Source organism: Sebastes umbrosus, chromosome 20 (assembly GCF_015220745.1).
Source record: "Sebastes umbrosus isolate fSebUmb1 chromosome 20, fSebUmb1.pri, whole genome shotgun sequence".
NCBI lineage: Eukaryota > Metazoa > Chordata > Actinopteri > Perciformes > Sebastidae > Sebastes > Sebastes umbrosus.
In genome coordinates, this window is record NC_051288.1 from 12,623,898 (window position 1) to 12,635,286 (window position 11,389).

The window sequence follows — 11,389 nt, forward strand, 5'->3', positions numbered from 1 at the left end:
CAGACATGCCCACTTTATGATAATCACATGCAGTTTAGGGCAAGTCATAGTCAAGTCAGCACACTGACACACTGACAGCTGTTGTTGCCTGTTGGACTGCAGTTTGTTATGATTTTAGCATATTTTTTTATGCTAAATGCAGTACCTGTGAGGGTTTCTGACCATAGTTGTCATTGTTTTGTGTTGTTAATTGATTTCCAATAATAAAAATATACATCTATTTGTATAAAGCAAGCATATTTGCCCACTCCCATGTTGATAAGAGTATTAAATACTTAACAAATGTCCCTTTAAGGTGCATTTTGAGCAGATAAAAAAAATGTGCAATTAACTTGCAATTAATTGTGATTAATCATGGACAATTATGCGATTAATCACGATTAAATATTTTAATCGATTGACTAGTTAATACCACTACACCGTTGTGTTTCTTTTATTTGCTTCATAAGGAGGGGAAATGTCTTGCAGTCTGTTTACAGTGTGACTCTGTCCTCTAGTGGATGAAAGTGGAATAGTGTAGTTGTAATAGTGGGGCTTTTTAAGTGGGCTTTATCATGGTGAGTTAGCATAAAAATGACTTAAGTTATATATTTTGATTAAAAATAATTCTGTGTTGGGATATTATCCAACAGTAATGGAGTGGTTAGTGGTGTTTTCTTGCCATGAAAACTATGCAGAGATGTGAATGTTGTCATATGGCCAGTCAGGAAGGATCTGGAGCTGTCAGATGTTTCTAGAAGGGAGAGAACAGGTGTTATATATATGTGGCTCTAGCAGCCCCCCAACCAGAACCAGCAGGCCGCTCACATAACAAACCACAGCAGCAGAAGAAGAAGAAACAGCAAGAGAGACTCATTTACAAATGACGGAAACTAAGAGGTAAGGGTAGCTTCAGGCAACATGTTTCATATGTTAACTCATTATGAATCTGTGCATGTATGTAGTCACTATACACTCTTCATACAGGAGCAAATGTTCCAGGCTAATAATAGAAAATGTAGGCGCTTTTCACAGCTGCCATTTTCACATTGTCACTGCAGGGTTTGAACATAGGTGTAATTAATAACATTAATGATGACCCTGTTCCGTTAAGGTGTGCCAGGGCTCTGGTAGTGTGCATGCTGGCTCACTGGGATGGCTCTGACACTAAATGGAATGGGACCATAATTAATTTGATCAATCACACCTGTGGTTGGTTACCCTGCTATGACATGGAAATAGACAAGCTATATGTCGTTGTCTAAAATTGACTTGAAACTTGACTTGGACTTGCAAAAAATGACGTGTCTCTGCTTTTTAGTTCATGAAAGTATACTTTGTAAACTTACTTAGTCAATGATTCATGTATTACATAAAAAGACTTGTTCCTTTTGCTATGTATCTTGATCAAAAGATTAAGTAAGTAGGCCTATAAGCCAAGTATACTTAGACTTTTCTGTACACTTGTCAGTATAAGCCAAGTATACTTAGACTTTTAAGTATACTTGTCAGTGAGCCAAGTATGCTTAAGTATACTTTTGTTAAGTATATTACTGATAAGTACATAAAAAGTAAACTGAAAGTATACTCTCTTATTTTAAGTTCAGAAGAATTATACTAATAGCACATTTAAATAAACGTCATTTTGGTAAGGGACGTTACAGGTAGGGGTGCCACGATACACTGACAATAACCTTGATATTTAAAAAATTAAATATTGATATCATGTTAATAATACACATATAATAATATTGTATAAATAATCCAACACCTCTTAAATCATTTTATATATACAGTTATGGTTACAGAATCTCTCTACACCTCCCTACACTCGTATTTTGAGTGTAATTCATTTGCAAAAAAAGAGACCAAAAGCACAATAAATAATAATAAAGATGAATTTGACTGATACCATTTTTTTTCTTCAAATTTTCTATAGATATCGCGATAATATCGTTAACGTGAATTATTTTGGCCAAGATGATCTTGTAGTGAAAATCTGATATTGTGACAGCCATAGTTACAGTATATTAACTTGTGGTGTTTATAACCTAACTGTTAATTACTAATGAGTAACTGGTCAATAATTGTATTGTATTCTGTTCTTCTTCTATGTGTCTCTCCAGAGCTGGTCTGGAGACCAAGGGGGGTAAAGCCATGGCCTTCCAGTCTCCAAAAGAGATGTTTGAGAAGATGGAGGAATCTTTTAAAATCTGTGCCTGTTGCGAGAAGCAGCCGAATCAACTTTCAAACCCACAGAGCCTGAAGCGTTGTGCCAGGTAAAAAAACCCAAAATAACAAGATATCCCCCCGCAGGCCTGTGCAGCCGAGATATTCCTTCATCAAAGTGAGTCATTTAACAATCACAATCAAAGATCTCTCTCTTTTCTCCCGTCTTTGCACAGATGTCTAAATGTTTACTACTGCTGTAAAGACTGTCAGAAGGAGGACTGGCCCAAACACAAGAAGTTCTGCTCACAGCTGCGTCTGGCTGCCATTGACAGAGTTGTGGAATGGCTTTTATTCAAAGGTAAAACATGTATGAAAGACAGTCCACAAAAGCAGAAAAATACTATCAGTCTTCTTCCAAGGTACGAGTATGCAAGAGATGATAGTTACCAAAACTCATGAACTACATCTATTAAAGGTCCCGTATTGTAAAAAGTAAGAGTTTCATGTCTTTTATATTATAAAGCAGATTTAAGTGCTATATAAATACTGTGAAAATATCGAAGCGCTTGATATACAGAGAAATACACACAGCCCGTATTCAGCAATTGTGCGTTTGAAAAAAGCCGTTAGGATTTCTGTCCATTTGTGATGTCATAAATATACAATATTTAGACCATTACACAGTTTTAAATGTAAACATTCTAAATGTGTCCCAGTTTATTTCCTGGTTGCAGTGTATGTTAATGACATCAGCTGACAGGAAGTAAACATGGACCCAAACTGTTGCCAGGCAACGCAATTCTGTTGCAGTTCAGTTTAAATGCACTAAAACGGAGCATTTCTGACAGAGAGTACTTACAGGTATATTCAGGTAGGCAGTATGAGGAAAATAATTTTTTTTTTTAACATTACAGCATGTAAACATGTTCTAATAGAAACACAAAATACAAGTAAGAACCTTAAAATGAGCACGATATGGGACCTTTAAACTACTAAACTAATATCATTCTTTTTTCTCTATCTTCAGGATGCCTTCCATTCCCTACAGAGAAATGGTCAAAGCCCCACTCAGAGGTTAAAGGCTGGGATGACTGGCTTGGGATGCAGGGAGATCTCACAGCTCGCCTCAATCCCATTTTAAACGGAGCGAACATGAAAGAATTGTGGACCAACGCTGGTAGATCTCAGCCTGACGACGAGGACCTGAGGCAGTCGCTGTGGAGGGTCTGCAGCGAGTTCTTCTCCAGGCCAATGACCATCGCCTTGGCGATGAGGCTGTACGGCCTCAACCCTCACTCCAAACCTCTCACCGTTCACGTGGTGGGAGCGGGCCAAAGTGAGACACTGGGAGCCAGACTGACCGACTATGACGAGCTGAACAACATGTTCCCTGAACACCAGGGTATCGGGATAGTCCTGGTGGGACCGGAGGTGGTGAACGGCCCCATCGTGAGACCTCCTCTCAGCGGGGCCGGACCCAGGCAGAGGGTCTACGTCAGCGCCTACAAGGGCCTCTACCACCAGTTCTGGGAGGAGCTGGTGGAGACAGAGGAAGCAGCCAAACCAGACCTGGTGGTTGGATTTCACCCTGGTGAGAACATCATTCTCCCATTACACAAAAATATAACATTTTTAAACTGTGAAATCTGATTTTGAGTGTGTTTGACAGTAAACCGCTAGCTACTCTGAACTCTTTTTCATTTGTTTTCCTTTCTGTGTGAAGGATTTGACGCCAGTCAGGGTCTGGAGGAGGGTTGGCTTCCAACACTGCTGCTCCTCAGAGATTATGAGATTCCTTCCCTTTTCACTGCTCTCAAGTGAGTGTTACAGGAAAACAGCCACACACATATTGTGGAATACTTCACAGAATTGCAATATTTGAAAGTACCCAAGTACATTTACTCAAATACTTTGCTTCAGTACAATTTGAAATGTACTTTTACTTTACTTGAATATTTCCATTTAATGCTACTTCATACATCTACTTCACCACATTTATTTTACAACAAGATTAAGATTTTGCATAAACAACGTATCATCAGGCTACAAAATAAAGCATTGTAATAGATGAAACTACCCATAAGTATATAAAGTAGTGATAATATTGATCCAGTAATAGCCTATAACAATATAACACTGACAGGAGCCAGTCTGCATGATGAGTACTTTTACTTTTAATACTTAAAGTACATTTGGGAGTATTTTTATAGCATGGTATAGCTACTTTAACTTGGGCAAATAAGTTCGCTTTATGCAAATGTATGTATTTATTAATTATTAGAAATCAATTAACAACACAAAACAATGACAAATATTGTCCAGAAACCCTCACAGGTACTGCATTTAGCATAAAAAGTATGCTCAAATCATAACATGGCAAACTGCAGCCCAACAGGCAACAACAGCTGTCAGTGTGTCAGTGTGCTGACTTGACTATGACTATGACTAAATGTGCTGTCTCCAAAGTCAACCACAGTCTCCCTGCTCTCATATCATCCATATGAATTCATCCATAACGTCGTATATAATGTTTAATGGCTGCTGATGCTTCTCGTCCTCCGCCCGCAGTGAGACGGAGATGACCTACTCCCTGCAGATCCTGTTGGAGCTGGAGATGGACATGAAGGGAAGCGGAGCCAGCCCCTTCGCGTCCCTGAAACCAGAAGTGGTTGGCTCCTCTCCCAACAAGCCTCCCGACTACTGCAACTCCCACTACTTCTGTTTCCAGGGTCTGCTGGAGACGGCGGAGCTTGAGGACCCAGAGGAGGCCTGAAGGAGGCCTGAAGGAGCTAAGTGCTTAACACACACACACAAACTGCTGTCTCACAACTGGAACTCTGATATTTTTGGACTATGAAGTATTGTCTGTATATGCCTATTTATTCTTACAATTAAATCATGTAATAATGTTTTATAAAATGGTGTGTGAATACATATTATTGTTGAAACGTTACTTTGGTGACAGCTATGAGAGTGCTATGACATTTGCATTCACTATCTCATCTTCATCTTGCAACTGCAGAGTTGTGAGATTTTAATATTCTGTCTCTGAACTATTGTTGTGTTATCAGAGAGGCAATAAAACTTTGCAGAAGCAGTCAAATGTCTACTTATATTAAATGAAATGGTTGAATTATTAAATACGAGGGAGACTGCATTATCCACTCTGGTTTAACACAGCTTTGCTTCTTCTAATTTTAAATCCATTTCTTACAGTGTATACCTCTAGTCATTTTAATTTGACAAGAAATACTCAAAAATAAAACATTTATCTGTTAATTAGGTATGAGAATTATACGCCAAACAATATGACATCGCCAAAACAACCTTTTTAATATCATATTGTCACCAGCTGAACACTTATATACTGCAATGCAGGATTTATGATATATTTTGAAAATAAGATAATAAGTTTAAAAAACTAAGACTAATATTTCACATGAGTTTAGGCAACATACAGTACATATAAATAGCTACCAATACATATTTTTCCTCATTAGAAAAATTAACATCTGAAGAAATTATACACAAGCAAATCTCCATCTCTAAATCCATGTCATCATGTGTACATTTCTAGCAAGATTTGACAGATAAAACCAGGTCCACGATGTAAAAGACAATATTGACGATGGCTCCAATGGTAACAGTATTCATGTCTACGAAGGAACACTTCTGACAGATGTAAGGATTGTAATTGTGGCGTTTGTAACCGAAAACGGACCAGAGAATGACGGCGAGCAGGTACAACAGCACCGCCACGATGTTAAACACCAGCTCCATCGTACTCAGCCCGAATGAGAGCAGACACTGCAGCAGCTTGAGCAGGTGGAGAACCATGATGACCACGGTGACCAGGAGGCAAACGGCGAACAAAACGATGCTGCATATCATCCCGAGAGGGCGAAAGGCCAATTCACCGTTAACAAAGTGGTCAGCGGCAGCGGAGAGAATAATACACGCTGTAAAGGCCTCTGCTGTGCGGAGTCCTCCTCTCAGGCTGGACAGGTAGCCTATCGGAAACTTCATTTTTTGCATTGCAAGGTCAATCAGGAAGAAAAGGGTGGCAACCAGAGAGAAGATGAAACACAGGATGTTGCCGATGCAGGAGAGGCAGACGAAAACGGCCGCAAAGATGACCGTGGCAGAGGTGATCATCATGGCGCACAGGGAGGTCAGCCCGCAGGTCAGGTCAGCCCAGTTGGGGAGGAAGGCGACCAGGAGGATGTGCCACATTTTGTGCTCAACCACGCTCAGCACTACGGGCACAATGATGCAGAAAACCCACACAAACTCACACCAGACACCCCACGGACTCACCATCCTGCCTCTAAAGAGGACGATGATGAAGGATAAAGCGCTGAAGATTATTTCCAGGAGGCGCAAAATGCCCTGACAGCCCTTGAACGGGCCACACATGATGCTCAAATTATAGGAACTCCAGATCTTGAAGGCAAAAAGTATAGGATGCAAAAGTCTACCAGCACTCTGTCAGATGTACTTGACTTCAGGTCCAATCCTTGTTCTACTGCTGTTCAATTCTCATACTGTAGAGCCACGTCTTATATGACCTTACAGGCAGGCATCATATACTCATTTCCTTTTATTCAAATTTCCTGATTTATGAATTGCTCAGTGTGCTGGTGTGTGATCGATGAATGTCTGAAGTGGAAGGAGACTGCTTTTGCACTCTCAACTCTCGACCGATGCTGACAGATGCACCATCTATGGAGTTTTTCTGCAATTCATGTCTAATTTTGCTTATTCAGTCATTTACCCAGCAGGCAAACTCCCTCATGTGTTAGAATGAACATCCTCGTAACTCTGTTACCTTTGTCTTCTAAGGATCTTATACTTAATTAATTGATTTATTATTACCTTAACCAGATTAAGATGTGTTGTTATTTTTAGCTTTACCTTCAATTGCAAACTGACAATCTGTCTCTTTCACATAAAAACATATTTCTTGTGTCATTTTCAGCCTCTTCATCTAGTATTGCAAAAAATGAGGTCACAGATATGTCTTTTTTATCAGAGCGTCAATTTATTCCCATTTTGGTATTCTGGCCCTTGTCTGTCTGTTGCTGACAGATCCCGAGAAACACAGGTGTGTTCATTCATGTGTGATTTCATTTTCAAACAGACTTAATGCAACACATCTTACACCTTTAAATATTCATTGGCAGTGCCATATACAGTTCATATTTCAAAGCAGCGTATTAGGCAATATGAAAACTGGCAGTAAAAAAACCATATATAGCTGAATTGTAATTTTAGGTTTAAATACACATCATACATTAAACTTCACATTGAATCATAAATAAACTGGTAAATAAAATACCCAACAGATTAATGATGAAATTTGTGGTTTCAAAAATGCAAATGACATATTAGGTTTTTTGAGTGTGATCAGAAATGGATGTTGAAAGTAGGGCTGCACGATTTTGAAAAAATATCTAATTGCAATTATTTTGACTGAAATTGCAATTGTGAAATGGCAGAAATGGCACTGTTCGCCAACTTGAAACAAGGCTTTAAAAGCATAAGACATATGAAAAACTCACTTTTGCAGTGCGTGTGTCTGCATATACATTTGGGTATCTGGAGTGCCTACCAACCCACAAACTGTGAAATAAGACAACCCAGTCAGTGTTTTGTGGGCTATCTAGATTAGAAAATGTGATTCAACAAGCCATTCAGATATGGCTCCCCTTCCTATGTCATGCTGTGTTCCATTTAACTCGGGAACTCGGAGAACTTAATGTGGTTTGCTCCAGCCAGATTAATCATTAGCTATGGTTAGCAAAAAACAGTTGATAATGCATTACACGGGTATTTTGTGCATACAAACATTGTAGCAACATGTCCACAGATAGAAGTTAGACAGTACTGTGTGTACGACTGATTTAATGAGATACAAATAAGACATAAGTGCTATAAACAGACAAAGATAATGTGTTTTTTTTTACATCAAAGCATGCAAACCTGTTCCAGTAGAAACCCAAAATACAAGTATGAACCTGAAAATGAACATATGTCTCCATTAAACTAGAAACCTCTAATTAGCTAGACAACTTAACTTGCACACACTTTAAAAAAGATGATAGGAAAGTCACCACTAAGTGCGTTTAAAGCCACAGATACCAAGCAGGCTAAAAACGAGGTCCACTGTGAAAAGAATGAGATTCACATAAGTCAGAAATGCAACCATGAACTGAATGGCCCAGATACAGTAGCTGGGTGGACAGGGACTGGGTCGAGGGTTGTTTCTGAACATAAAAATGGGCCACATGATAGCAGCAAATATATACAGCACGACGGAGATCACCAGAAATATAAACACAAACCTGTCCAGGTTAAAGGGCAAACACATCCTCAGTTTCTTCAGGATGTTGGTGGCTATGATTAGAGGGAGGATAGGGAAAGGAATGATGTACGCTATGACGCACATGATCAGAGCTGGCTTGTCTCTGTAACCAGTCAGTGATACAAAAATCATGCAGCTCACAAAGGCCTCCATGACCTTCCAGAATCCAGGCAGAGCAGCCAGGTAGCTCCCTTTCTTCCCGTCCAGGCATTTGTCCTTCACCACTTCAAGTGTGTAGAGAAAGCCACACAAGATAGCAAATATACTCACTATCCAGCCGTACAGGCATTTCAGGCAGGCGTAGAAGTTGACGTAGATGATGGCGACAGACACGGTCATGAGCGTGGAGGACATGGCCATCCCTGTGGCGAAGTCAGGCCAGTCCATGCAAAACAAGTTGAGTACGATATCGAGCTTGAACAGCTCAATGATGGTGATGACGAGGGTCATGATGGGGCAGAAGGCCCAGGTGAACATGGCGTAGATCCAGTAGGTATGGCTGCTCCCTCCTCTCAAGGCACCCAGGACAAAGGTGACCACACACAGGAGCATCTGAGCCATGTGCAGGCCGCCTCGGCCAGATAACAGAGTAGAAGGAGAAAACACCGCCTGGGACAAAGTGTCCTTAATATCACCAATTATTCCCATGTCTTTAAATGAGCTGGAGAGCAGTTGAAATGCCTTCTATGTCCTCACAGATAGCTGGTCGAGGTGTGTTTCCCGTCGCTTTAGTGCCTTCCAGTTCCACTTCCCACATAGTCCTTTACTATCTTTCTGGTTTGCATATTGTTCACGAAACTGACAGTGCGTAGTGATTAAATGTCTGCTGCAGCTGATATAAAATAACCCAAATGAGATCCCTGGTTGTGCCTAGGACGTGAAAGTAACCTAGGCATCAGTGAGGCATGGTTACAGCAAAAGCAGATCTTTTAATGGCTCCCTGAGTGACCTCTGCTGTGTGTCCATTTTACAAATACATAAATATACACTATTGTGTGTTGGTTAACTATACTGAAATATGACTTCCTGTTGATCCTGAGCAGCATTATTAACATTTCAAACTCAAATCATGTGCTCCTTTTTCCTAAGGTATCCCGACACTATGCAAAATCTCCACAATAAACTATTTCCCCTACTTACTACATTCTGTTTAATAGTACAGTACTTGTTGCCAAAACTTTAAAGTGAGGAACAAACTATCTTGCGGCACATTGAGAATTACTGTACACTGCATTTTTTTTTTTTACATTTCATCTGCACTTTGGTTTATTCCTTTGTACATATTTATTCCCGTAATTATTTATTACTTGTATAGAGCCAATACAACTCAGCAAAGGTGCAATATCTTACTGTTTTTATAGGTCACAGCAAATACATATTTTTCTATTATAATATATATATATATATATTTATTCTTCTTTATTTTCATTACTGTTTGATATATGTGTAAATTGTGTATGCACCGTTAGGATTGCTACTTACTTTTGTTGTGCTTTGTGCAATGACAATAATATTCAATTTCTCTGCTATCCTATTACTCACCAATGCTGTTTTTATTGTTGCAGCAGCAGATTATAGTCATAATAAATAAAAGCAGTCATTTTGAGCTCCATTAGCTATGTATCAAGACTGGTTTATATGATTGTTTGCCTCAAGAGGGAAGCAGAGTCCATACATTTCATGCTGCAGACCTGCAAATGCCAACACAGAATCACATTTCTGCACGGATGTACTTTTTTGTGACACTGCTTCAAGCTAACCCCAATATGTTTGGTCTGTTCTCCTCTTTTTTTTTGGTTCAAAGTCTTTTTATTGGTATTCTGTACAAAATCCAATAAATCACAGAAATAATTGTATAAACAAATTATACCCCCCCCCCCCCCATCCCTATAACAATATTACTGCACCTTTAAATAAGCAGAATTAATTTCATAAACAATTACATTTATACATATAAATGAATTAAATCCGATAGAAATATATACAAAAAAAGAAAAAGGAAAGGACCAAAAACACAAAAAGATAAGTAAATTAAAAATAATCATAATAAATCATAATAAAAACAAACCAAAAAAACATCGAAGTATAAGTTGTGAATTATATGTAATATGAGGTCAGCAGTTTAAAACTTCAATGTCAGTGGTATCCATTTTTTCTATATAGATTAAAAAAGTTTGGTCTGTTCTCCTCTTTTTTAACCAAATATGATACGTCTTCATTTAAAAAAACATAAAAATGTCCAATTTTGTTGACGAAATGTTTATTTACATTATTTTGTTATATTTTATTCATCTAAGAAAGTACACAATCTTCTAATTAATTACTTAAGGGCAACAGGAATAATGGAGAGAATTTAATTTGTACATGCACGCCTCTGCTCAGTGCCTTCATATGCTTGATGTAGCTTACCATGCATCCTTAAGGTTCATCACAAATTGTAAAGCTCTGACTCACCACTGTGAATTGTACTCTCGGGTTGGATGGCCTGCACTGGCAACCCGTAGGCTCTCCCATTGGTACATCCTTATATACGTATAAGGTGATTCTGGGTCTGCTCCCACAGTACTTAAGTGTTTTTATTACACAAAAAAATTGTGGACAGTATTCACTGCGTTCACAGGACCTCTTTGTGCTCTCTGTCCCAAAAGCTCGGACAAAAATTGGTGAAAGGACTTTTGCATATTCTGCACCCTCAGCCTGGAATTTGCTCCAAAATGACCTAAAAATCAAGGAGCTGGTATCATTAAACATGTTTAAATCTCAAATGAAGGCTTTAGAAGCAGACTCTATGGCATGCCAATGTTTTTAGCCCCCTTGTTGTACAGCTGTTTCCCAGAAAAGTTCCTTTTTGTCCCCCCATTTGTCTTTAGATAG

The 11,389-nt window shown here is 39.0% G+C and overlaps 3 protein-coding genes across 3 annotated transcripts; 1 reads left to right on the forward strand and 2 right to left on the reverse strand.

The window, feature by feature from the left end:
• Window positions 1-360: 360 nt before the first annotated feature.
• LOC119479975 (putative protein MSS51 homolog, mitochondrial) lies at window positions 361-5,330 on the forward strand. Its single transcript, XM_037756016.1, has 6 exons — window positions 361-879; window positions 2,106-2,258; window positions 2,385-2,509; window positions 3,179-3,742; window positions 3,875-3,968; window positions 4,720-5,330. The coding sequence occupies exons 1-6, from the start codon at window positions 863-865 to the stop codon at window positions 4,922-4,924; spliced, it is 1,158 nt and encodes a 385-aa protein (XP_037611944.1). The 5' UTR covers window positions 361-862; the 3' UTR covers window positions 4,925-5,330.
• Window positions 5,331-5,724: 394 nt separating this feature from the next.
• On the reverse strand, window positions 5,725-6,567 carry LOC119479837 (myeloid-associated differentiation marker homolog). The gene has a single exon (XM_037755804.1). The coding sequence runs from the start codon at window positions 6,565-6,567 to the stop codon at window positions 5,725-5,727; it is 843 nt and encodes a 280-aa protein (XP_037611732.1).
• Window positions 6,568-8,266: 1,699 nt separating this feature from the next.
• LOC119479838 (myeloid-associated differentiation marker-like protein 2) lies at window positions 8,267-9,163 on the reverse strand. Its single transcript, XM_037755805.1, has one exon. The coding sequence runs from the start codon at window positions 9,161-9,163 to the stop codon at window positions 8,267-8,269; it is 897 nt and encodes a 298-aa protein (XP_037611733.1).
• Window positions 9,164-11,389: the final 2,226 nt, after the last annotated feature.